This window comes from Manis pentadactyla, chromosome 4 (genome assembly GCF_030020395.1).
Source record: "Manis pentadactyla isolate mManPen7 chromosome 4, mManPen7.hap1, whole genome shotgun sequence".
Taxonomy (NCBI): Eukaryota; Metazoa; Chordata; class Mammalia; order Pholidota; family Manidae; genus Manis; species Manis pentadactyla.
The window spans coordinates 46347399-46374377 of record NC_080022.1 but is presented as its reverse complement, the minus strand read 5'-3'; the positions used below and the strand labels follow the sequence as shown (position 1 = coordinate 46374377).

Below are 26979 nucleotides of genomic sequence, written 5' to 3'. Positions count from 1 at the left end.
GTTCACTGTGCTCCTCTCTGCTGCAGTACAGACACGCCTCCCTGCTCCGGCCCTCTCAGTTCTATGGGGAGCCATGTGACTTCTCTGACAAGGAAGCTGAAGACTGTGTTACCAACAGACCATGCAGAAGCCAAGTGCGATGTGAAGGCTTTGTGTGCGCACAGACAGGTATAAATGGATGCAGGGGTGGGAGGGGAAAGCTAGCAAATGAGGCGATGGCATATGATGATGGGGGCCTGGCCAGTGCCTAGTGCTCAAGATCAGGGTCATGTGGCAGGCCTGGGGGCCTCTTTGTCCTCCTTGACCTCTTTTTACATGTAATATTTCATAAAAACAACCCTCTAAAGTAAGTGTTAATAGTATCCCCATTATACAAATTAAGAAATTGAGAATTGGAGTCATTACTTTCGTATCCTACAGTAGGTTAATGGATGAGCTTGCAATTAGAAATTTGGGAATTCAGATGACATTCGCTGACATTAAGGACACCAAAAGTATGTGTGCTAGAATCAGAAATCTTGAATCAAGTCTTATTTTGATTTTGTGACCGAGGAGTAGTCACTTAATGTTTCTGCATGTTGCTGCTCTCAACAGAAAAATCAGAAGTGACGTTACAACCTTACAAGTTTGCTGTAAGCATCAAGTGATAACAATGGTCATGAAAACTCTTTGCAGATTGTAAGGTCTGGGGCCTCTCTCAGACGCTTGGGTCTAAGAACAATGTGCAAAGCCTACAACAGTTAACTAGGGTGGTTAGCATCATGTATCTTGAAAAATCTTTGAAGAGATAGTCCCTGTCATTCACGTTTGTACATCACCAAGTCTGACATAACCCTTAATGCCTGATGTAGTCACTTAAAAACAACTTCCAATTAAAGGAAGGAAGAAAAAGAAGGACAGATAGATGGACAGGCAGAGAGGGAAGGAAGGAAGGAAGGAAGGAAGGAAGGAAGGAAGGAAGGAAGGAAGGAAGGAAGGAAGGAAGGAAGGAAGGAAGGAAGGAAGGAAGGAAGGAAGGAAGGAAGGAAGGAGGGAGGGAGGGAGGGAGGGAGGGAGGGAGGGAGGGAGGGAGGGAGGGAGGAAGGAAGGAAGGAAGGAAGGAAGGAAGGAAGGAAGGAAGGAAGGAGCACACAAATGAATCATCTTCAGCCGCCGACCTCAGAAACACTTGTCTTTTCAATGCATTCATCTAACTGAAGCAAGCATATGCCTCCCTATTTATCTAAGTCTCCAGCAAAAATAGGAGTATTCTGACCCAAATTATCTAGACGGTAGTTACAATGTCTGCATTCACTGTACCCTTCTGGACTGTGCTTTGGGATCTTTCAAGAAAGAGTTAGAATTCTTAGAGCAATTTCTGGGGCTTATTGCAAATGCAAAATTCTATCCAGTAAATCTAAAAGACTTTTACAGTTTCTCTGTGGACTCATTATGGCCAGCGTTCCATGATTCTGGCGAAAGCAGTAATAGTTAGTCGGGCAGGCCGCAGTGTAAGTGCTTTGTAAGAAACACTTGAAGACCACATTGATATTCTTCGGCCTTTAACGCCCCCAAGAACATTGGTTAAAAATGACTAGAGATATCTAAGGAAACAGGGTGCCTGTCTTACGGGCTTTATCCCTCAAGAATATAAGGAGAGTCAAGGGAGAGCGAAGGGATTAAAGAGGCAAAACGGCTGCAAATAAATTTAAGTATATAGTCCAAATATTTTTTTACTCTAAAAATAGTCCCAATGGCTATGATGTTGAAGGCAGTGTGGTTTAGAAGAAAGAATGTGTGATTAGAAAGCTATAGGCTCCAATCCTGCTGTGTGCATTTGGCCCATCAAAACAGGATAATAGTAACTTATCCAGCACTTACAATGAGTCAGTTTTGTTCTACTTCCTCATTTAAATCCCAGCAACCCTAGAGGGTAAGTATGATGACTTCCCTAGGAGTAAACTGAAGTAGGCAGGCTAGTGGAAGGCCACTCAACTAGTGCTACTTGCAGGACCCACCAAACCCACGTCCCCTTGCCAGCCTGAGGGACAGGAGTCAGGACTTCCTCCTATCTGGCCACTTCAACTTCTGCCTAGTGGGCACTTTCCCTTTCTCTACTCTTAATGTCCTCCCTGCAAAGTGTATTCAGGAATGCAACATGGACCTCTGGGGGAATAAAGTGTTAATGCCGTTACTGACACATGCTAATAATAAATGAGGACTAATCGTAACAGAATGTTAAAAGCCCAGCAAAGTGTCTGGCACATAGTAGGTGCTCATACTGTGTTAGCTCCCCTCTTGATAGCTATGTGACTGTCCCTTTCTCCATCCCAGGGAGGTGTGTAAACCGCAGACTTCTTTGCAATGGGGACAATGACTGTGGAGACCAGTCAGATGAGGCAAATTGTAGGAGGGTTTATAAAAAATGTCAGCATGAAATGGACCAATACTGGGCAATTGGCAGTCTGGCCAGTGGGTAAGTTACTGCCTTACCATTGTGTACATGGGAAGGCATGAAGTTAAATGTAATTCTCAAGAAGAGAGAGGAAGGGAGCTGATATAAACAGAGTTCCTCCTTTTGTCCTTTCTGAAAAAAGCCTAGTGTGAGTGGATGCTTGTGGCTGCTCTCTGAGGACAGGTCCAGAGAGCTCCAGGAGCAGGTCCCAGCTATGGGCAGATGTGGCCACGAGGGCTGGGTTAGGAACATCACAGACAGCTGCGCAGAGAGCCCACGAGGGCTCCTTGCCAGGGCCGAGGGTGAATATTCATTTAACACCTACTCTGTGACCGTGCGAGATGCTTTCTAAGCATTACCTCTGAATCCTATTGACAGCTCTTAAGGGAGGTTGTTATCTGTTTCTGTGTCCCTAGACCCCAGCATGGGGCCTGGCCAGAGGTGAGGCGCCTAAGTACTTAGTGAAGGACTGACTTTCTAGGATGGGTCAGCAGTCAGTCTGTGTTTCAGGCTTCCAAGGAAACTCGGAGTTGGTCTGCTCCTCTGGCGAGGTCAGAGGAACAAGGTCAGAAGGGGCAGAACTGGGCTGGTATTCTCCCTGCCCCCCTGCCATATTCTGCAGCCTCCCAGCTTCCAAGAGGAAGAGTGAGCGCCTGCCTCACATGTATTAAAAGTCATCATATGTGATGTAGTGTGACAGGAGAATGGTGACCCTAAATGAAATCCATCTTTTTCCTAAACAAAAATCAAATCTTGATCCTTAAAGGTTGTTCTTAAGAGAGAATCCTTATGTGGGAAGCACTGCCTCTCAAAACCACCTCATAAATTTGTTCTTATAATCCCTACTTACTTGATGAGGAAACTGAGGCCTGGAAAAATTAAGAGAGTTCCCAGAGGTCACACAGCTATAAGAGGGCAACAGAGCAGACATCCAAGCCACCAGTAGGGACTGACTGGTTGCTGTATGAGAGGCAGAAGGACAGCCCAGTGACCACAGGGCCACAGGTGAGGCACTTATAGTGTGGTGCTTTAGTTCTGTCATCCACAGAAGGTAGTCAACAACCCTTCTCTCAAGCTCTGTGAGGATCAAATAAGCCAATGTGACTGTAATAAACTAGTAAGTGAGCACAGCTTATATGGTGGGATGTGTGCAGACTCTGTTCTTGAACCAGATCGTCAGACTTGGAATACTGGCCCGCCAGTTGTTGCTGGCAGGGAGGCCTTGGGCATGTCGGTTACTCTCCCCGTGCCTTGCTTTTCCTCATCTGTAAAATGGGCATAATAATAGTAATAATACTAATAATACCCATCTCATAAAGATTAATCCTCCTAAGGGGTAAATAAGCTAATATGTACAAACTGAATTCAACAGCACCTTCACAAAGTAAGTACTGCATTTTATTGGCAAAGTAAAACAAATAAATATACATTATTATAATACGTGGAACTGTCAGAAGAAAGAGTGCCTTAAGATAGTTCTGTTAGGAAGAGAACCTGAGCCCAGTGTATGGGAGCTGGAAGGAGACAGAGCTCCTTGCAACTAAAAGAACTTTCAGTAGTGGTCAGAGCTGGTCAAGAATGGAGGCCTGCCATAGGAGTCAGTAGCAGGATTCTCAGCCTTCTAGACGGGTATGATGATAACCACTGCCCAGGGCTTTGAGGACACTAAATAAGGTGACGCAGGGACCACCCACTCCTGGGTCTGTTTCCAGTTAAATCCTCTGTAAGTGATCATTGGTTCAGTGTCTTGTGATGGAGGGCATTCAGAAATTAAGAAGGAAAACATCACCTGCGAAGTGCACACAATCTAGTGGGGGCAACAGACGACATAAATAATGCAAACATTTATCACAGACCAAGTGGTCTTGTAAACACTTAACAAACATGGGCACATGTAATCTTCACAACAACTTCACGAGGTAGGTATATTCCTGATCCCCGTTTTACAGATGAGGAGACCAAGGTACAGAGAGGCTAACTGGTTTGCCCAACGTCACACAACTAATGGCAGAATGGAGCTTTGACCGCAGGCATCTGGCTCCAGAGTCTGTGTTCTTACCTTTTATGCTAGCCATTCGTGTAAGGCAACATAACAGTAGAATGATAAATGCATGAGGCTGGCAGCACAGGGTCTTATGAAAACCTCCCACCCAGCTGAGTACCACAGGTGTCAGTGAGGGCTTCCCATGAGTCACAGCAGACCTCAATCTTGAAAAACAAGCAAGATAAAACAGTGAATGTCTGGAAGGGCCTTCTGGGCATGGGGACCAGCACTTACACCAAAGCGAAGGAGCAAAGTGGCTTGGAAGAGAGCAAGCATCTCCAAATGGAAGGGGGCTAGGGAAGTGAGTGTGGTTAGCCAGAGAGGAAGCCGGGAAGTGGCTTTGGTTCACGGTTTAAGGGTCTTCAGTGCTATAGCAAGGAGTTTTGATTTCATTCGGTGGGGTCTGCCAGTCAGCATAACCTGATCACCCTAACCTCTGCCCCATCTCCTTGCCCTCCCTGCAGGATAAATTTGTTCACGAACCGTTTGGAGGGCCCGGTTCTCGACCACAGGTACTACGCCGGGGGATGCTCCCCCCACTACATACTGAACACAAGGTTTAGGAAGCCATACAACGTGGAGAGCTACACCCCACAGGTATGGGACCGCCAGAAAGCCATGGCAAGGCAGTGGAGGGAGCACTGAGTGAGGAGCCAGCTAGCAGGGGTTCGAGGGCAGGGCCTGCAGCCTGCCAGCTGGGTGACCTTGGGGCATCACTTTCCCTCTCTGAGCTCCAGTCCTTCCATGGCAAAATGGCAGTTCCTTCCTCAAGACATAGTGGTGAGGCTGACATGCTGTATGCATACAGTGACTGCAGCAGTTGTAGTAGTGAATTACGCTAACAATAATATATAAAGCTACCATGAAGATAGAAATAGAGCTTAGGACTTGGAGTCTTGCGGGCTTGGTGGCCCTGCAGGTGACCGTCTGTGTAGCCCTGCATGCATCATCTCTGAGCATGAACACCCTCTGAGCCTCTGTTTTCTGATCTTTAAATTGGGAGTTATCAGGTTTCTACCCTGCAGAAGGAGGATTAATGAGGTAATACATACCTGCTTATATATTACCTGCTTTAATGGTGACTCTTCAGAAATTGTTAACTCTTGTTACTACTAAGTCCTTGCCTATTAGAACCAGGCATTTTTCTAAGCATTTTAAGTTACAGAATGCTCTATGAATATTATTATTAACAAACTTACAAGCAATCTCACAGAGAGAGTGGGGTTTAGAATAGACTGTTACTGCCCGACATGCACACTTGCGACCCGAGTGGAAGATATGGGTCCCATGCCCGGCTCTGCCATAGGTCCCAGTTTTACTTTAGCCGAAGTTCTTTTTCCACTCTGGGCCTCAGTTTCCTCGTCTGTAAAATGAGAGGCCTGGACTAGATAATCTTGATGGTAGTTTCCACTTTTTAAACCATGCAGACCTGAAGGTTAAGGCTACTACCTCCCCTCCTTCTCTTCTTCCTACTCCCCTTCCCCTGCACATATTTACTGGGTGAAAGACCTGTGGAAAAACACATCTCCCTCCATTGCCCTCCCCCTGGTGCCCAGTGCTATCCCCAGAGCCTCTATTTTCAAGGGATTATCTCAGAGCAGCAATTGATCATCCTGGTTAAAATAGCTCCTAACCCAGGCAGGAAAGACTGCGTGGTCTCCTCTCTCCAGAGCCAGTGTGTAAGCGCTGCACTAGGCACTGTACAGTGTTTATCCACATAAATTCAATCCTCAGGACAAGCCCAATGGGAGGAACAGTCATGAGCTCCATTTTACACATGAAGAAACTGAGGCATAGACAGGCTACATCAGTTGTCCAAAGTTCCCAACTGGAAAATGGCAGTGGTGCATCATTCCACCTCAGGCAGCCTTACATCCGCTTCCCCTCCTCAGCAGCCAAGGTGTTACAGGAACTGCAGGCATCTAAAATCCAGTGGGAGTCGGGTAGAGACAATTTGGGACCTGTAACTCCAAGGCCACCAAGGCAGTACCCTTGGCAGCTTCCCTGCACAGAACGATGAGCACTGATTGTTGAGCAGACAGCTCTTCAGTTTTCCTGGAAGGCACACTCCTGCCCTTCACTTTGTCCCCACTGCACTACCTTGGACCAGACCCTCAGCAGGGCTCCCCTGTGCTCTTTTACAGCCTCCTCATTGACCTGCCTCTCTGACCCAAGTTCATCCCTTTCTGTCCAGCCACTGTGCAGTCCTGCACTGATCTCCTTGGCTACTTCCTCTGTTGGCTCATGTTTGGATTGGTCCAAATTTCAGAGCAAGTAATCCAGAAACCTGAACATTTTGATACCAGTACATTCTTTCACATCACTCCCTTCCCCTCACTTTTGCATCTTCTGATACAACTGCACTAGTATCCCTGCAGTTTCTAGAAAACATCCTGCACCTTCCCACCTCCATGACTTTGCCTAAGCCAAATCCACAGCCCAGAATGTTCTACATATATGCCAGTTAAAATCCAAGTCTAGCACCTACCTCTGAGTATTACCCACAGTACTGAATACATCCATCTCTCCTGGTGGGTCAGGGGCCCTGGAGATGGGGATGCAGGTGGCCCTGACTTTTCTGTATCCAGAGTACCTATTCAAGTGCCTGGCACATAGGAAGTGTATGGTGGGGGTCTGTTGACTTGTACTGATGTGAGTCAAATTAAATAAGAAACATTTTCTTTTTTCTTCCTTAGACCCAAGGAAAATACGAATTTGCACTGACAGAATATGAGTCATACTCAGATTTTGAACATAATATTACACAGAGAGAAACTAGCATGTCTAGTTCCAGCTTTGGTTTTAAAATTCCTGGAATATTTGAACTTGGCATTAATAGTGCAAGTGGTAATGCCAAACATTTTCTAAGCAGGATCAAGCGATTTTCTCATACTGTAAGTACCCTTTGCCACTCTTTTAATTCGTATGTATTCATTTGAATTTTTGTGCCCACAAACGTGTCTGTATTCTACATTATTACTAGTTCTAGCAACCATTTATATTTCTGCTGTTTTGAAAATTCACAAAAAATAGCTTGGTCTTACATTAACTTACTTTTTAGAAAGGTGATCTTCTTAAATTATTTTCATTCATTTCCTATTAAGTTTTTTCCCCCTTGTTTTTCATGAAGCTTGAGATTGTTGCTTGTTCAGACTAAGTTATGTCTGAAAACTTTTCAGCCCCTAGCAATTTGACTTCTTTCCTAAATATTCAGCTGAAATTCCCCTCTAGACTGTCAGCAAAGACCTCTTCTCTGACTTCTTGGGGCATCTGGTGGGGCTGGCCACACGGTGACATGCCTGTGTCCCCTGCTTGTTTTCTACTTCATATCAACTTTCTCCCTGGTTCTAATATCCCCACCTGTTTTTTAACTTACTTTGTGGCCGTCTTTTCTTACTGTACAGCCGTGCCAGATGACCTCTCCTGCCCCCCAGCCCCTGGCAAAGACAAGCTACGTGTCTTCATCTCTGCTTCAGGCCTTCCCGTTGAGCTCTGGCCTGAGCCGCCCACTCTCGGGCATCGTTCCCTGGAGGCCTCACCGAGCTCCAAAGCAAGCTCTTCCTCCTACATTTTCTGTGTTAAATAGATTCTTTCCTTCTACTTTTCTGGGCTAAGAGTTTCAGAATTTTACTTGGCTGTCTTGTCACTTCCACAATTGCTGGCCGCCAAGTCCTTCCTTATCACTCTCCAGTACTTGTTTCTTCATCGAATTTGCATTGCATCCTAACTAGCCCAGGCCCTCCATCTCCTGCTAGGATGTCCTAAAGGGCCTCCTGTCTCCCGACTTGACTCTTCACATTTATGTGCTGCCAGGAAAATGTTTCTGCAATACTAATCTAATCATATCACTGGCTCCCTACTGCCCATGAGGTCAACATCCTTGACTGGGTGGAAGAGGAGTCATTGGATGGGGCAGTAATGGGTTATGACTTCGGAGGAGCAGGGGGCAGGCAGAGGTGAGGGCCCTTGGCCTCCCGAGTGGAGGAGGGGGTGTTTTACTCTCTAGTCACTGGGAGTCTTCAACATGGGTGTGATGCTACAGAAAATCAATCTGAGGGGACACAGAGGAGATCAAGGTGTCCACAGTGATTCACAGGAGAAAAAAAACGGTGAGGGGCTCTGAATGGTGTCTCTTGGAAAAATATCAACCAGAAGAAACAGAGTTGTGAACAGTCATTAGACTGTTACTGTCTCTCTGGTTATTTTTGCCCATCTTCTGTGAGCAACCTGGAGGCAGAAGCCCATCTTCTATGAGAATGTGGAGGCAGAATCTTTAGATTTAGGATGACACTTAGTAGGTGCTTAAGACTGAAATAGAGCAATGAAGGATATGCCTGGTTAAAAGGAGCCTACCTTATTAGGGGAGAAAACTCAGGGCAACACCCATTCACCCTTTCTCTTTCTCCTTTCCCCCTTACTCCCTCCCACCTCCTGATTCAAATAGCCAGGTCCAGAATGCTTGATGCTAGGCACTACCCTAAGACTTGGGACCTAAAGACAAATATAACATGATTCTTGGCTTCAAGCTCATAGTCTAGCAAGAGAGGTAAACCTTTACATAGGTAACTTATTCTAAAGTTCTTATAGCAGTTGTAATACAGCCTAGTATTCACTATAAAGAAAATACAAAGTACCGTGCAGTCCTGGAAAATGGGATGTGTGTCAAGGAAATTCAAGAACGGTACTGCATAGGCAGTAACAGCTTAACTGAATTTAAAATATAAATAGGTGTACATCAGCAGAAAGGGAGGGAAAATCATTTCAGGCAGAAGGGACGAACAGCATGGGCAAAATTATATTATGAAAGAGAATGAGAAATTTGGGAGCAGTGAGAAGTTAGATGAATGCTGATGTACGGTGTGGGTGGTGGAAACAGTAAGGTGGGGGGAGGAAAACTTCAAGGTTGTAGGCATTTAAGCCGGAGAGGCTGTTGGAGGACAGTGTATGAAGTTACTTTCAGAGTAAGGCAATTGATTTTATTCTTGAGGCAACAGAGCCAAGGCAGGGTTTTGTTTTAAGCTGTGATAGTGTCAGTTTTAGGACAGCGACTCTAGCTGGAGCATTGAAGGCAGGCTAGAGGAAGAAGGGAGATCAGTGGGGAAGCTTTTATTAAACCCACACCAGAGACGAAACCTAAAATATTTAGAAAAATCACAAACAGAGCATTGAGTGACTGCTTTGGTTGGAAGCATAGGGAAGGATAAGGAGAGACACGAGTCACTGAGGCAGGATGAGAATGGGGCAAGGGCAACGCAGGGGACAGTGCGAGGAGCCTGGTGGTGGGCACAGCTGGAGCTGGCACAGCTTTGCAGAGCTGACTGGTCAAGCTGGCTGGAGTTGCTTAAGACTGGGGCAGAATGTACCCCATGGACATATCCCACCCTTTCCCCTGTCCTTCTGTTCCTGCCCCAGTATAGGAGCCTCTCATCCCAGGCCGTATAAATTCCTCCTGCATACCTGCACCTCATCTAGCATCACTATTTTTCTAAGCATCACCACACCTTTTCTGTAAAGGGCCACATATTAAGTATTTTAGGTTATGCAGGGCCAAAAGGTCTCTGTTGCAACTACTTAGCTCTGCCACTGCAGTGTGACAGCAGCTATGGACAATGCATAAGCAAATAGGTGTGGCTGCATTCCAATAAAACTCCATTTACAAAACCAGGCACTGGATTTGGTGTGCAGGCTGTAGTTTGTTGACTCTTGCCATACACTTCAGTGTCTAGCCTTCCTAAAGCACCATTTTTACTCTTTCTTGCATGGCTTTTCTTTAGAAAAACATAAGCAAAGAAGTTGCCTTTTCAGGTCAGTCAGCAAATCCCATATCCCACCTGAGCAGCCCAAGAGCACCCACACGTCTGTTTCTGGTTACCTACTCTTCTCATTCCTTATTTGCTACTGTAAAGAGGTGAGTTAAAGAGCAAGTTCTTCCAAGCTGAAAGGACATTGGAATATTTACGAGAAATGAAAGCTTGCCAAAGAGGCCGTCTCCCCTCAAGTATCCTGAAGGAATCATAAGAGTGATGACCCCAAGCCAAGAACATCGGATGGCATTTGGAAAGTTCATCTTCTCGTTCCAGATTCCTAACTTTAAAGGTCTGGTTTTCCCATGTTGGTATTTCATTTAGAAAAGCTCATTTCTGCATGCGCGCTCTGACCTTGAAGTGGCACATTACAAGCTGAAACCCAGAAGCCTTATGCTTCATTATGAGTTCCTTCAGAGAGTCAAGCAGCTGCCTGTGGAGTACAGCTACGGCGAGTACAGAGATCTCTTCCACGATTTCGGGACGCACTACATCACAGAGGCCGTGCTCGGGGGCATTTATGAATATACACTCATCATGAACAAAGAGGCCATGGAGAGAGCAGGTACGATTTCCTAATGGGGCACCCATGAGCTGTGTGAGTTGATGGGGAGATGTTTCTATTTTCAGTGGGGGAAGAGTTAGAAGTAATGCTCCTAGTTTTCCTCCCATAGTTCCATTTGCAGATTCCTCCTCCTCTTTAAAATTTGTTAATGTTGGCCTTCCTCTGCCCAACCCTCTGTCTAGGCAGTCTTCTTTTACAGCTGCTCTCTCTAGACAGTAGCACCCACATGGTTTTAGATGCCTTCAGCACGCAGATAACTCCCAGTGCATATACCCATCCTGGATCTCTTCTTTGCACCCAAGAGCTTATATCAAAATGCCTCCTTGATATCTCCATGTGAATATCTAACAACCATCACAACCTTAACATGCCCCAAAAGAAAATTCTTGATTTTCTTTCCCAAATATATTCTTCCATAGTCAACCACATCTCAGAATGGTTCCACCATCCAACCAGTGGCTCACAGCAAAAATCTAGGAGTTGACCTTGATTATTTCTCTTTCCTTCCTGTCTGTTAGCAAGTCCCATCAGCCCTACCCCAGAGTTACATTTCCTCTCTGTCTTTATGGTTACTGTCTTACTCTCACCCAAGGACCAGGGCTTTTCAATATTTAATGTGAATGTGAATTATCTGAGAATCTTGTAAGAGGTTGATCTGATTCAGTAAGTTTGAGGCGAGGCCCAACATCCTACATTTCTAATGAGCTTTGATATGATGTCAGTGCTGCTAACCCATAAACCACACTCAAGTAGCAAGGTCACGGACTATCACCATAGCCTCCAAGCTAATTAGCTTCCATTCCTCCTCTACATCCGTTCTCCACGCAGATACTGCAGGTCTTCCCAGTTGTGATCAACAGCAAGTCAATCACATGCAATGTGTGATTCCTGCTGCCCAGCCCGGCATTCTTTGTTGCCATGTGACCCTCATCAGGTTAAGTGATCTGTCCTAGGTCATTCAGTTTACAGTGGCAGAGCCAGGGCTTGGCTTAAGTCCAGGGTCCTTGCAAGAGGACACATAGTATATAATGTAAATTTTTGGCAGTGTGGCCTCAGTCTTGCCAAGATCAAGGGTACCTTCCTCCATACCAGTGGTTTCAAAAGTGCTTTTCATTTTTCCTCAAACTGCCTCCTACAGAAGGGCACTGTGATCAAACAAGCTGGAGAAACATAAAAAAGACCCCACTTTTAGAGTTTCACAAGCATACTGACATAAAACCACCTCTCCACTTCTTCTGATACAACATTGGTTACACTTACTTGACCAAAGAAGCCCCTTTTTCTTGTAATACTTACTATTACAAGAATTATAAGAGTTATTTATCATGGGATTCGTGTTTTAAAGAACATGCTTTGGGGAAAACTGATCTGCACCAGCATTACTAGACAATCCCAGTGGTCAAAATTGCTGCTCTCTTCCCCTTACACATGCCTCAAAGCGCTATAGAAAGGTGCTTGCAAGTCACACCAGAGATTTCAGCCAGGCCAGGAGAAAGGGATGCCCTGGGGGGAATTTGAGAGGAACAAGTAGGAAATAATCCAAAAGTGGAAAAGAAATAAGGGAAATTGTCCCCTCTCTTTGCCATGTACTATATCAGATCCTTTATACGTATTGCCTCAATCAATTGACAAGCTCTTTCTACTCTATCAAAGCTTAGAAAAGAAATTCTGAGGGGAAGGTGGGCAGATCGCAGCAGCCTTTACTCACTGGCTCTATCCTAGAGACTTGATAAGGAACCACATTTTTAAAAAACGACTCTGAGCGCTTGCCCTCTTTGGAGAGCAGCAAAAACCTCTCAGAGCCTTTGAGGAAGCTGGAAGGGGAAGTCGGTGCTGGTCTCATGAGCTCTGTGCCCTGGTGCCAGTAGCTGACTACATTTCTTGTCTTCAGGCTGACACTTCCTTTATAGGAGGGGTTGGAGGTCTCTGGAATCAATCACCGGAAGAGGAACAGGGTGGATTATCTTTAAGTCATGACCTCTGTCCTTGCTTTCCAGATTACTCTCTCAAGGATGTCCGTTCCTGTGCTATGAATGGTTTTAAAATCGGTGCTGCCATTGAAAAGGTCTATGTCTCACTGGGTGTGTCGGTGGGCTCATGCCAGGGTATCCTGAAGGAAATAAAAGGTGAGGGGCAGGGGCATTCTAATACTTACTAGTACAAAAATTATAAGAGATATTTATATGCTTATCTTCCTTCCTTTTCTAGCACTCCAAAACCCAGTCTTTCTTTAAGCTAAACACTGGATTTCACCTAAGGCCTTAGAATAAAAATAATAATCATTCATTGAATAATGCTGAGTAAATCATCCATTGAACAAAATTTACCTACCTCCTATTATGTGCTGGGTATACAAAAATGAATGAAACTGTGTTCCTACCCTCATGGTGTTCACATGCAGAAGGCAGACAGCGACAGAACCACTGACAAATCAGTGAGAAGCAGCAAGCCCAGGCTGAAGCACCAGGGCAGGCTTCCCAAAGAAGGGATCATTTGAACTGCCGCTCAAGGAATAAAGTATCAAGGTAGTGTTTTAGGCAGGAAAAAAAAAATCTAACAATGCAAATTACTCCAAGGACTGGGAGTTGGCCTGGCTAGAGGTAGCATGCTGCATCTGAGGCAGGTGGAGGAGGTGGGGGAGACAAGTGAGGAGACAAGTCCGTCCCAGAATCAATGGGCTAGAGGAGCAGGCAAAGCCGCAGATCATGTAGCAGAGCCCACATGGCAGGAGAGGCCAGATGGGAGACCAGGACATAGAGCCAAGTGTCCAGGAGCAGGGAGCTTGGGAGCCATACAAGGGTGTTGGGACTCTCTTAGCCAGTGGATTAGGGGAAAGAAGCTCCAATCCCCAACGCCTTCTGCCCCCTGAGCCCCTCTCCCTCATCTGCTCTGCTTACCAAGCCTGTGTCTGGGATCATATATGAAGAAAGCGTTCCACAGCTGAAACAAAACAAAAAGCGAATTTAACTGCTGGTCTAAAACAATCCCTTAGACTTGAGACCAATGTGTGGTTCATATTGTTTATTTGTTCATTTCGCTGGGGCTGTATTGGAAGATGCACCCCAAGGGAAAATTGTACATAAGACATAAGTACCCTTTAAAGAAGACTTACAGAGACCACCCATCCAGGTCACCAGACAGCCCACTGCCCAGCCCTCCAGACACCCTAGCCAACCACAATACCGCCTCCCTTTTGGAAATACCACCATCCTGATTTCCGTGTTAAACATGTCCTTCCTTTCTTAATAGTTTTACCACCCATATGTGTCACTGACCATTATGGCTTGGTGTTCCTTGTTTTTGAACTTTTCATGAACAGAATATATTTTTGTCAGTTCTTTATTTTTAATTCAACGTCATTTTTTTCTGTGTAACTACAGTTCATTCATTTGCATTGCTGCATGGTATTTTATTGTATGAATACAATGTTTTGTCTATTCTTTTGAATTTGGGTTATTTCCTTTTTCAAGTAATTATCTATCATCAATGCTGATGTGCACATTCTTACACAGTCATCTCATGCACACATGTGAGTGTTTCCCCAGGGACTTGACCTAGAAGTCAAATTGTTGGGTTTCAGAGCATGTTCCTTTTTCTAGACAAGATAACAGCAAGCTGTTTTCTAAAATGTTGTACCGATGTACATTCCTACCAGCAGTATACAAGGCTCCCTTTTTATGATGCTCAGGTGTTGCAGACTCAGAGCTGAGGAGTCACTTGACACCAGTTCTTTTCGCACTGGGCACATAGACAAATTAGAATGGGAATGACTCACTGATACGATGGCAGGCTTTCTAGGAAACTCCATGACAAGTCAAAATGTCACATGCAGAGCACAGCCTTTATAAATTTTCCCACCTTTGTCATCCCACACAAAGAAGTGATGTAGCTTAGAGCTTAGGCAGGGCTATCTGGGTAAATTCCTTTACCCCTAGTGCCTAAGATTGCTTATCTGCAACATAAGAATAATATAGTTCGTATTTCATAATGAAGATTAAGTGAGTTAATACACATATAACACTTAATCATTAATACATAAATGATCAATAATCTACATATCTATGATCTATGAATCTGTATTTTTATATGTATGTATCTAACAGCTTTCCATATCCTATAGACTCACTTAATGTCTCAGTATTTATAGATGCTGAAAATAAATGTCCCTCCCTTGCCCTGCTCCCACCTTGGGTCATATACAATTGGGTGAATTGCCCTTTTGCCCCAGCACCATGACTGCCTTGCAGGCAGGCCTGTGTCTTGTCTACCTGCATCTCCAAGACAAGCTCAGTGAATACTGTGGTAACCAAGTTGGTAGTTAGGTTGCAGTAAATCCCAAAGTGCGAAAGTGGATCCCCTAACATGCCAGGTCTCTGCCCATTCCAGAAAGAAACAACAGAAACACTATGGTGGAGGACTTGGTGGTCCTTGTGCGAGGAGGAGCAAGTGAGTACATTACTGCCCTGGCATATAAGGAGCTGCCCACAGCAGACCTGATGCAGGAGTGGGGGGACGCCGTGCAGTACAACCCAGACATCATCAAAATTAAGGTACAGCTGAGCCCCTGTTCTGTCTCCTTTTCTCTACTCAGAAAATAGATTATGAGGGGCTACTATGAGCCAGGTATGGGATGCAGAGCTCAGTAAGATATAGACCCTACTCTTGAGTCACACCCATTATAGGGGAAAATAGATCTGTAATGAACCAATTACATTATACATATTGTTCAGCACTGGCTAGAGACCCTGACTTCCTCTCACTTGGGCTCCTAAGTTGCTAAAGGAAATTGACCATCAATTTCTAATTCTAGCCATGTAAATTACTAGTGTTTCCATTTCTTCAGAGAATCACTCATTTAGTTACTTATTCTTTTAAACATTTATTCACTCAACAACCAATAGTTGCTAATGTGGCAAGAACTGAGACACTGGAAGAAAACAGGAAGATGCAAAGAGGAAAAATGCAGTCTATGCTCAACAGTGAGGCACATGCAGACATAACTAGCTCACAGGACAGGATACTATATCATGGTAATCACTAACACATTTGGGGCACCTACTATACCCATGACAATCTGTCAGGAGCTTTAGGAATGGTATTTCATTTAATCTTCACATGTCTGCAAATTAAGTATAAGCATGTTTATATTTAATTTATCTCCATTTTGTGTAGATAAAAATCAAGGTCACAGAGGTCACATCTATCTGTGGCTGATCAAAAGTACCGATTAGGTTTGGACCTGAGACTTTGACTTCATCCCTCCCCTCTAGACTTTCATGTGGTTTGGTGAATTAAAAAAATTATGATCCCAACCACCTGTCACCCAAACAAGAGCAGTTTTAAACTAAAAGGACGTTTGCTAGAACAGGACTGTCACGCACATCAGCAGTGGAAGGTACTGGCCTGTGCGGACTTCAGCACAGTTGTCCATGTTGCATCTAACACCATGCTCTTCTTGCCAGTGTCTGTACAGTTATTGGTGACCCAGTGTCCACCCCCCAAGGATTTATTTTTGAGGCCAAAGAGGGAAATTGAGGGGCTAGAGCTCTAATGGGAGGCTGTGAAGTTCCCAACCCTGGCAATTTCAACAGTGTCTTTATTTGTATGCCAAATGCATAGTTTCTGCAGAACAAAAAGGGTGCCATTCAAATCCCCTCCTCTGCCACTTACTCAGTAGTGACACTTAGAGTACAGCTGCTGGCAAGCATCAAGAAGGATAAAAGCTGCAGGCAGCTCCAGAGATACCTGAGAATGTCTGATGGCAGGGTGACATTGGTTCATGGCATAGACAGGCAAGAGAGAGAACAGAGTTCAGGAGAGATTAGATCTCCAATCATTTTTTATTTTCATTTATAGCTTACCTGATTTTTTTTTTTTAAAAACTGAGAATTAATGGGTTTCCCTGGATACCTGTCTGAATGGTTGCATGTGCCACCCTGGACATTGGGAGTGTCAAGTGCCAGGCCATGTGATATGATATGAGATGTGGGCATATGATGAGTATGCATGCTGTGTATAAGGAAGAGGGAGAGAGGGGCCCAGGTAGGGCCTGCTAGCATGCTGAGCATCTCGGGCAGGCCTGCAAAAACTTACAGGTATGGCACTTTACTGAAGGCACAGAGGCTCCCCAGCATGTATGTGATGTAGTGGAAAGCATCATACCCACTCCAGCGTAGTGCTAGGAAAGGCTGTGTGGACTGAGAGGGGAGGAGATTAGAAAATCAGAGCCATTTTCAGGAGCTGGGGAGGCAAGATTATTTAAGGTTTTTACACACTTCCTCTTTATGTCCTAATCTTGAGTTGGAAACGTACATTCTGGCTGTCCCACTCTTTCATGCATGGTTTCTGGCAAGAGAAAACAGCAGATGGCTTCAGATTATGTCACAATTATTCTCTGCAGAATGAGCTTACCAGGTAGTGGGAGCAGCAATTGCATTCCAGGACAGCAGAGCCCACTAGATAAGTAATTCCTAGACACAGAGTTGGCCAGGGTTTGTATACATACCCAGTCTTGAAGATCATGATCAGAAACGTGATTCCTATAGGAGCCAGATGGGCAGGGAAGGAGACCGCAGAAGGGGCCGGTCACATTGTTTACTGGTAAGCTTTGGACACAGAGAGACGGCTGTATGTTCAAAAAAGAGCTAAAGAAATGCCATGGACATACAAAGAGAAGTTTGAACACAAAAGATTTAAATTACATTCAAGATGCAGAAGACTAGCATATGTCTAAAAAATGGAAAAATGGAAGTATATTTTAAAGTGTGTGCTTATAATAAAATGCAAGAAAATGAGGAATTTATTAAATAAAAAATAGAAGCGAAGATGTTTAGACACTAATGAGATGAAAAGGGAAGTAGGTGAATGTAGGAAACCAAAAGCGCAATAGCAGAATTAAAACCTACACTGGAAACTATAAAGAACAGAATTGACACTGCAGAAAATTGAGTCAGTGATGTGGAAGGTGCTAATAAAAATGTTCTTATAATGTAGAAGCAAAAGACAAAGAGATTAAAACAATGACATAAAGAAATATTATGGGCACAGAGTACAGAAGTGGAAATCTAAAACCCAGAGACTTCTTCCTGAGAAAAAGACAAGATTAAATTTAAGGATACATTAATCAAGCACATAATAAAGAAACTTGCCTGAGCTGATAGTGCAAAATGAGCAGCTCATTCAAAAGTCGGCAAAAGTACTGAAAACAAAACCATACGGAAACACATCCTGGAGAGTTTTTTTTTTTTTACTTCTAGGAACAAATACACAAAAATTAAAGTCATCTTGGTCTTAGAATTCTTGGCAACACTAAATGCCTGAAGACACTGGAGAGATAACCACAAGGTCTTGAAGGAAAAAAATGTGTGGCCCAGTGAAATGGTCATTAATGGATGAAAAATCCCAAAGACATTTTGGGATATTAAAAGAGTCACATAAAGGGTCTTCAGATTTAGCAAATGAAAATGCAGGAAGTCCAGTTCATTTTGAACTTCAGAAAAATACAGAATAACTTTTTTAGTGTAAATATCTCCCAAATATTTCATGGGATATACTCAAAAACTATTTGTTGTTTATCTGAAATGCAGTTTTAACTGGGGGCATTCTGTGAGTATCTGGCAACCCTAGTCATAAAATCTATCACCCATGTATGTTCCTATAGTATCAGGGTAGCTCAGCTGTGGTCTGGGACCCTGGATGACGGAGAAGCCACTGAATGGAGCTTGGGCCCAGGGTAAAGGGAAAAGATCATAGTGACGGTGCTCACACTGGGCTCACGTGAACTAGAGGGCACTGCAGTGCAGCAACCCCCACATCTCCATGACTTGTCCAACAAAAGTTTATTTCTCAATCACACAACGTGTCCCCAGTTATTGAGCAGGGGTCTTCCCTCCATGTCACCCAGAGACCCAGGCAGTGGAGGCTTTCTCTTGTCATGTTCACCCAAGACACCACAGCAGTGGTAAGGAAAAGGGGAAAGTCGCCTCACCTCTCTCTGCTCCGAAAGCTTCAGCATGGAAGGGACACTCCCTCTGCTCAACTTCCCCTGTCACAACAGGTCACACTGCAAACCCATCCTTAAGGGTGACAGTGAATTACAGCCCTGCCCTGGATCCAGCAGGGAAAGTTGTAGGCGAGCAATAGTAACAACCAGTGCCCCGTTCTGGCAGCTTACTCACAGATCCTCTGTAGGCAAATTGCTCTGAGCAGGAGAAGGTCTAAAGCACAGGTGTTGTGGCAGCATTGCCTGGGGAGAGCATGTCGATGGGCTGCTTGATCTCACCCACAAAATAAATTCTGAATCTCAGATAAGGAATGAATATAATTAAATGGCAGACAACACACCAACCAATGATTTTGTGCAACTGAAATCCTTAATGAGTAAGCAGTGATAAAAATTTATAACAACACATCTCAAAGGACATGGACAATTCTCAGAAGAATTCAGGTGGTGAATAAATATGCAAACTTTTTAACTTCTCTAGGAATAAAAAAATGAAAATTAAAGTAACAGTGCAATATTTTTTAACCTATCAAATTGACAGTGATTAAAAATCTGTAATCCTCAGTGTCACTGAAGGCGATGAGATATGAACTTCTATAAAATGAGATGGGGATACAAATTGGTTCAATACTTGAGGAAAGAATCAAACTATATGTATGCAAAATATTTAAAATATTTACAGCTTTTGATCCAATAACGCCAAATGTAAGAAATGATTAAAGAAATAATTTTAAAAGTTAGTAATGATACATGTATAAAAACATGCCTTGTTTAGGTTATTTGTAGAGCAAAAAGAAAAGAAAGAAGAAAACAACCTAATGATTTAATAACAGGAGAGTTAAATACATTGTAGTTCATCCATATAGTAGGATACTACACTGCCATAAACATCATTGTATCAAGGAATATTGAATGACACAGGGAAATGTTCATAACGTGATGTTAAGTGAAAACAGTGGAATCTAAAACTGCACCTTTCTTATGCCACCAGTTTGGCATAAGTATCTGTCCATCTACCTATTTAAAAGAATATATACTGAAAGGACACAAACCACATGGGAGCAGTTCAAATCCTTTTCTGCCATTTACTGACTGTGTGACTCAGTTCAATCTATTTGACTTTTCTGTGCCTCAGCCTTTTCATCTGTAAAATGGGGACACAAAGTATTCCCTTACTCATAAGATTGCTGTGAAGATTTAGTTAGTGTATTACTTTGGCACCTAATAAATGCTACCAATGGTAATAAATATTTATCATTAAGAATGGCGGTCACCTGGGTCCATTAGAGAGCATTACATGTCAGTAGACAGTGCCCACTATCCGTCTACAGCAGTAGGATAAATAAAATTTTCATAAGAGCAAGTGTGCTGAGGACCCAGTGATCAGTGTGAGTAGCTAGGACTGTGTGTTTGGGGAGAGATGGGGAATAAAGAGGGAAGAAAGAAGAGGAAAGGGAGAGAGGGAGGGAGGAAGAAGAGAAGAGAGAGAAAAAGGACCAGCAAACCAAGGAATGGACATATGACATGTGCTGTGTTAACTTCGGTAACAAAGGAGCTGCAGAGTCCTGAGGGGTCGCTGCTCAGTTCCAGGGCAAACCAGAGTCTGCAAAATTTTGGACAACCCTGGCAGAGAGGTCGGAAATGGGAATAACCAAGTGATTCTTATCAATAATTATGAACTAGTAGGATGAACAAAAAAAGCTTCGTGTTAGAATTCTGGCAGTGCTATTTTATGAGTTTTTCGAGATTGTTCATCATTTAACCTCACCTGAAAATGGGGCTAATAATTGTTACTTTGTGAGGATGAAGTGGATCCTACCTGTAAACTGCCAGCACGGCTCATGGCACACAGGACATGCAGAAGGTGTGTTCCAGTTCTGCCACTGACTTGCTCTACCCGCTGCAGCAAATCTCAGGCTGGTAGGAAAGTGCTGTGTGGTTAAAGGCAGCCTTTGAAGGTGGCCTGGCAGAAATGCAGGTTATTGGAGGAACTCACCACCGGCATACTGCAACCCTCCCTCCTTTTTCACCCCTCCCCCGTGTGGGGCCAGCAGGCAGGACAGTTCAGCCAACAGCCTCTGGATCAATTCATTGACCACAAAAGAGTGAGACAATGGGACCACTAAGGGGCCTTGCTTTGCCCACTGGAGCGAAGGTCAGCATCAGATGCATTAAGAAATGGAAGCAATTTTCTTCCCACTGGAGGCTTCTATTAGGCATGATTGCCTGCATTTAGACAGACCCTAAACTCTCCAGGGCTGGATTAGGGCAGGATCACAAACAAAATCTGGAGAGGAGCCTGGCCCTGGAGCTGAAACTGGAGCCAGGAGGCTCTGAAAAATTTTAACTACCTCTTGGGACGTTCCTCTGGTTTTTCCCAGCCCACAAACACCACCACATCTGTCAGTGGCTTCCTCTTCTCAAACCCTGCCATGCCCACTGAGCCACCAGCATCTCTCTCCTGCTTCTGGGCTCTGGCTGACCACACCCTCTCCTCCTGCCAGCTTCCCTTGCCCCAGGGAGGCCTCTGTCCCTGCCTTCATTCACCCATGTACTTTCACTAGTGGATCTCACTGAGCTTGGGCCTGGACCCTGGAAACAGAGCTGCACAATATATCGCCCTGATATCCAGGAGCTGCAATCTAATGAGAGAAGAAAAAAAAGAGACTTCAACACATGAAAAATGTAATAACCACAAAGAAGCACAAGATAGAATTTGTACTGGATAAATAGTAGCGACAGGATTCTAAGCATCTGATGGTGGGAAGGTGTTCTGTGTGCTCTGGGGCACATGAAGGGCTTCCTGATGGTGGTTCTTACACTGTGTGAATGATTTTGACAGGTGTGGAGTGGAAAGTGATGTTTGGACAGTGCTTCTAAAATACTTTAAGGGCTGCTTGAAAATCACCTCCTCCTCTGCACCAAAATCAGATTAACCACCTGCTCCCCTCTACCCATTACAAGTTCCCACTGCTACCTGTAAGCACTGTGCTATAAATACCCGGTAGGATGTTTGTCTCCATCTCTAGATTCAGAGTCTTGAGAGTGGGGATTTTATCTTACTCATAACTTATGCTTAATGCGTGGTGCTTAGGAGTATTCAGTAAGTGTTTGCTGACCTGAAACTTGGATGAGTTTATCTGTGGATATTAGGTGGGGTGAGAGAGAGAGAGGGTGGGGCAAACAGCTACATGCTGTGACATCCACCCAGTTCCACACAAATGCACCGAGGTCTCTGCACCCACCCCTTGCCTGTTGCTGTGGAGCCTTGCTTGATGCTTCAACATGATGAACGTTTTCTGTTGGAATAAAGGCCTTTCTTCACATCCCAGGCAGAACCGCTGTATGAACTGGTGACAGCCACAGACTTCGCCTACTCCAGCACGGTGAGGCAGAACATGAAGCGGGCTCTGGAGGAATTCCAGAAGGAAGTCAGCTCCTGCCACTGTGCTCCCTGCCAAGGGAATGGAGTCCCTGTCCTGAAAGGTACTATTTCTAAGCCTTGAGTGTCCCTTGTAGAAGACAGCCTCTGGAGGGGCTTGTTCTGGGGCCAGAACACATTATCAAATCCACAGAGCCTCCAGACTATCTCGGGAAGAGTGGCCAGGTCAATCCATAATCCTCTGTCTCAGGCACCAGGGACTTCATTTTCTTCATTTTCTCAGGGGGAAAAAAATGCCCTCCAGCAATATGGGGCCTCTTAAAGCTGAGCTTCTCCACCCTGATTGGATATTAGGACCACTTGTGACTTTCAGAATTATGGCTGTCCGGGGCCCAAGCTGGATCCCATGTGAGACTCTCTAGAGAAGGGACATTAGTCAGGATGCTTAAGTCCTCGCCAGTTCCTTCTAGACTGCTGTCTGGGTGTGACTCTCTGTAAAGTCCCTTCCCCACCTCCCTGGAGCATAAGAGGTAGGATTGGACCAAGGAAACACCTGTACTCGGGTGCCGTGCTCATGGCAAAGAGCACAGTGTCCCTGTAAGGCCACAGGCCTGCCTAGGCTCCCTGTGAGAATCACCCAAGGAGCTTTTCATAAACACAAAGCCCACCTGGCCTCAGCCCAATATAAGTAAAGTGGACCACTGGGACTGGCCTTTGGAAAAGCCTGCCAGATGATTCCACTGCAGAGTCAGGGCTGAGAAGGTTTTCTACAGCTGAACTCACTGGCAGAGAGGATCTGTGATTTCACTGAGCTCACAAACTAGGGGGAGCCCTTCACCGGACCAGGGTCACCCTGAAATGTACTGTGCATTACTGTAAGTGGGAGTCTAATGATTTCCTAAGAAGGTAGAATGTACAACATGCTAGTGTCACTGTCAGGATGCCTAGGTCGCAGCCACGGGACACAGTGGGTGACAACAGCTTTAAACTGAAGACAGGAGCAGGCTGAGACCATGTGGTCTGCAACAAGCAACAGGGTCTCTCCTGGCCAAAGAAGGGGCCTGGGCTGACCAAGGAAACCCTTTGTGTGTGTCCTGAGCAGTACATGGTAAGAAGATTGGGGGACTGAGAGATGGCAGCACAGACGGGCCTCTAAAACTTGATTCCTAACTATAAGGGTCAAAGCCAGACTCACTGCAATGCACAGGGCAAATCTGGGAAAGGCTGAGGCCGGAGATCTTATGCTCCTGTTGTGAGGAGCTGAGGAAGAGTCCAGGCCAACATGATATTAAAACCGGACATCATGAGCAACTGGTAACAGCACATCCCAGCCCAGGTTGCCAGCTGGAGTCAGGGCAGAACCCACATGGTGGAGAGAGCTCTCAGAAAGGACACAAGGGAAGACTTATTCACAGAGAGAAAGATCCTAGCTGCCCAGCTGGGACTGAGGAGTATGCTGTAGCTTCCTGGAGCAAAGCAGACATAAATGAGAGCCAAAGGCTGGGAGGTCCTGCCGCCAGGACAAGGACACCTGAGTGGGGGCCAGTTCAACAGGAAGTGGGATCAGCTCCTTGGCCCAAGGTTTTGATCTAGAGTTGCTGAAATCCCCCTTGCCTTGTGTGGGGAGCTGAACTTTAGAAGTTTTTCGTTTCACATGGAATGATTCACATCCTCTCTGCATTGTCTTCTCAGGGTCCCACTGTGACTGCATCTGTCCTGCTGGATCCCAAGGCCCAGCCTGTGAGGTCACCAAGCACAAAAGTAAGGAGTCTTTTTTTGTAATTGAAATATAATTGATATAATATGATACTGGTTTCAGGCATACACATAATGATTCAAATTTATATACATTATGTAATGCTCACCATGATTAAGTGTAGTTACCATCTATTACCATACACAGTTATTACAATATTATTGACTGTATTCCCCAGGTTGTACCTTTCGTCCCTGTGACCAATCCTATACAATCCAGTAATTCCATTTTTGAGTATTTACCCAAGGAAAACAAAATCATTCATTTGAAAAGATGTATGCACTATGTTTATTGCAGCATAATTTACAATAGTCAAATTATGGAAGCAACCTAAGTATCCATCAATAGATGAAGAGATAAGAAGAGGTGGTACATATACACAATGGAATATTACTCAGCCATAAAGAAGAATGAAATCTTGCTATTTACAACAACATGGATGGACCTAGAAAGTATTTTGCTAAGTGAAGTAAGTCAGAGAAAGTAAGGAGTGTTTGAGAGTTGCTTGGAAAAGAAAACTCTAGCAAAGTCCAGAGAATATGCAAAAGAGCAAGAGCAAGCTGGGGATGTCAGGTAGGGAGCTAGACACAATGAAACTTGAGATCTGTCCTATCCTAATTCCTGATTTTAAATGGCATTTTTTTACACCAGAGAGTGCTTGTGTTACAGGACTACTAATACATGGCATTTGCAAATTGTCTATTTGGATCATTCTGGAATGCTTACTTTCTCTTTTTTTATTTAGTGAACTTCTATTCAACCCTCAAAATCCAGCACAGATGCCCCTTCTGTAAAAATTCTTCTAACCCCCTCCCCCTACTCACCACCAAGTAGAATTAATTAATTCTTCCTGTGGACTCCTGTAGGTAGCACTTGAATATATACCTATTATGGCTCTTAGCATATTATATTTTGGGCTGTGTGTGTCTGTCTCCCCTGTGTCTATGAGTAGGGATCATGTTCCATTTATTGCTGTGTCCCCGTGGTACAGCAGTTACTGTTTAGTTATGCATTAAATTAACAAATGAAAGACTAGACTATCTTTCAGATCCCTTCCAGTCCTAAAATTCTTTGCCCAATTTATTATCCAGTGTTTGTTATTACCTCCCCTTTCTTTTACTTTCTGCGACTTTTTGATGATACCATTAAAAAAGGAAATGGCACATCCAATAAAAACAACAAACATTTATTAGTTCTTTAATAGGTACCAGGCACCTTGCTGAGTGCTTGGACTCAGCTTGGGTTCAATGTCCATCTCTATTGTTTAATAATTTGACCTTTATGTGCCTCAGTTTCCTCATCTATAAAATGGAGATGATATTAACTATCTCATAGAGTTTTCTTGAGTTTCTCATGAGACTCTTAAGGCACTTGGAAAGATACAAGTGCATGGTAAGAGCAAAATAAATATTGGTTAGTTTTTTATAGCAAAACAGTGTTACTTTATATTTTATGCGTATTAAATATTTTAATTTCTGCAACAACCTTATGAAGTAGATATGAATGATTAATGTCCCCATTTTATAGATGAAGAAACAGGGCCAGTGGGTTGTGACTTGCCCAATGGTCACACAGTTGGTAAGTGTAGGAACCCAGGTTCGGGTCCAGTGAGTCCGATTCTACAGCCTTTGCTCTTGATGCCTGCCTGCACTATTCCCCCTGCAGCAAAATGCTCAGAGCTGCACCACCACTAGGCCCCTACATCACCAGTAAGCCCTATGTAGAGACCTGCCCAGGAGGGTGCAACTGTGCAGCCATAGGATTTCTACTGAATGGAGGAGACCTTGGACACCTCCAACTCCAGCCTTCTCATTTTACAAATGGGGAGGCCCAGAGATATTAAGTAATGTACTCAGAATTACACTGTGAGTTATAGGCTCAGCTAGACACATGATACATAATGGTGAATGTAATTGATTATTTGCCAATCTCATCAACAACCAAAATTTCCTCAAGGGAAAGGCAAATGTCGGGAAGGGGAGTGCACAGGGTTTGTTATTACCTCATTTAAATGCACAGCGCTCACAGTAGATAACATGGCTCCCATTATGCATTGCAAAGAAGTAAACTATCCATCATCCCTATAGCTGGGACCTGTCTAAGCTGGAAACCATTCATTCATTCAACAAATATTTGCTAAGGGTCTCTCATGTGCCGGCTTAGATGCTGGAGTTCAGTGATGAGCAAAAGGGTTCCTGTCATGGAGATTGCCCTTTAGAAAGAAAAATCAATACCATTAAAATTGTCCTAGAAATACATTTAAGGTTTCTGTTGTAACTGCTATAAAATGCTCTGAGAGCTTAAACTACAAAGAATTGATGGGGAGTTACAGGTTAGGGAAGGTTTCCCTGCAGAAATAATACTTAGATCTGAACGGAGAATAGGATTGGCTGGATGGATGGTAAAGGGAAGAGTATCCTGGGCTAGGGGAACAGCATGTGCAAAGGCCCTTTGGCAGAAGGGAGCGTGGTGAGTACAGTGGTCTCAAAGAAGGGCAGTTGACTGGCTCAGGGGGACAAGAGCCTGAGGCTCCCAAAGCCTTTTGGTTTATGCCCTCCATCCCACACATAGGGCGCCAGAGTGTCATAAGGGCTAATTAATGTTCGGTTGGCCTTCTTTCTTATAGATATCCCCATTGATGGGAAGTGGAATTGCTGGTCAGACTGGTCTCCGTGTTCTGGAGGACATAAAACAAGACAAAGACAGTGCAACAATCCACCTCCTCAGAATGGGGGCAGCCCCTGCTCGGGCCCTGCTTCAGAAACACTTAACTGTTAAGGAAGAAACTGTTAAGAAACACTTAACTGTTAAGAGCTTCTAGCAGATAATACCACTGTGGGCTGCACACAGCGAGAGCTCTGAGCCCTTAGGAGCTCAGGCCAGCTCACCCCTGCACTGGCCCCAGCTGCAGCTGACCCAAGGGTGGAGGGCAGTGCCTTTCAGGATGTTTGAAATAAAGATGTTGTTTATAAAATGCACATTGATTTGAACA

The 26979-nt window shown here is 44.4% G+C and overlaps 1 protein-coding gene across 2 annotated transcripts in view; it reads left to right on the top strand.

Moving 5' to 3' along the window:
* Positions 1-26766, top strand: part of C8B (complement C8 beta chain) — a 35579-nt gene extending 8813 nt beyond the window's left edge. The window contains exons 3-13 of one of the 2 annotated variants that reach the window (XM_036911217.2): positions 27-168; positions 2314-2455; positions 4943-5075; positions 7175-7372; positions 10607-10847; positions 12845-12973; positions 15234-15397; positions 22182-22335; positions 23924-23992; positions 25515-25565; positions 26614-26766. In XM_036911217.2, coding sequence (XP_036767112.2) covers positions 27-168; positions 2314-2455; positions 4943-5075; positions 7175-7372; positions 10607-10847; positions 12845-12973; positions 15234-15397; positions 22182-22335; positions 23924-23992; positions 25515-25565; positions 26614-26765 — 1575 coding nt within the window. In that variant the 3' untranslated portion in view covers position 26766. The remainder of the gene's footprint in view (positions 1-26; positions 169-2313; positions 2456-4942; positions 5076-7174; positions 7373-10606; positions 10848-12844; positions 12974-15233; positions 15398-22181; positions 22336-23923; positions 23993-25514; positions 25566-26613) is intronic. The other variant, XM_036911218.2, reaches the window with a different exon arrangement.
* The last annotated feature ends 213 nt before the right edge of the window (positions 26767-26979 follow it).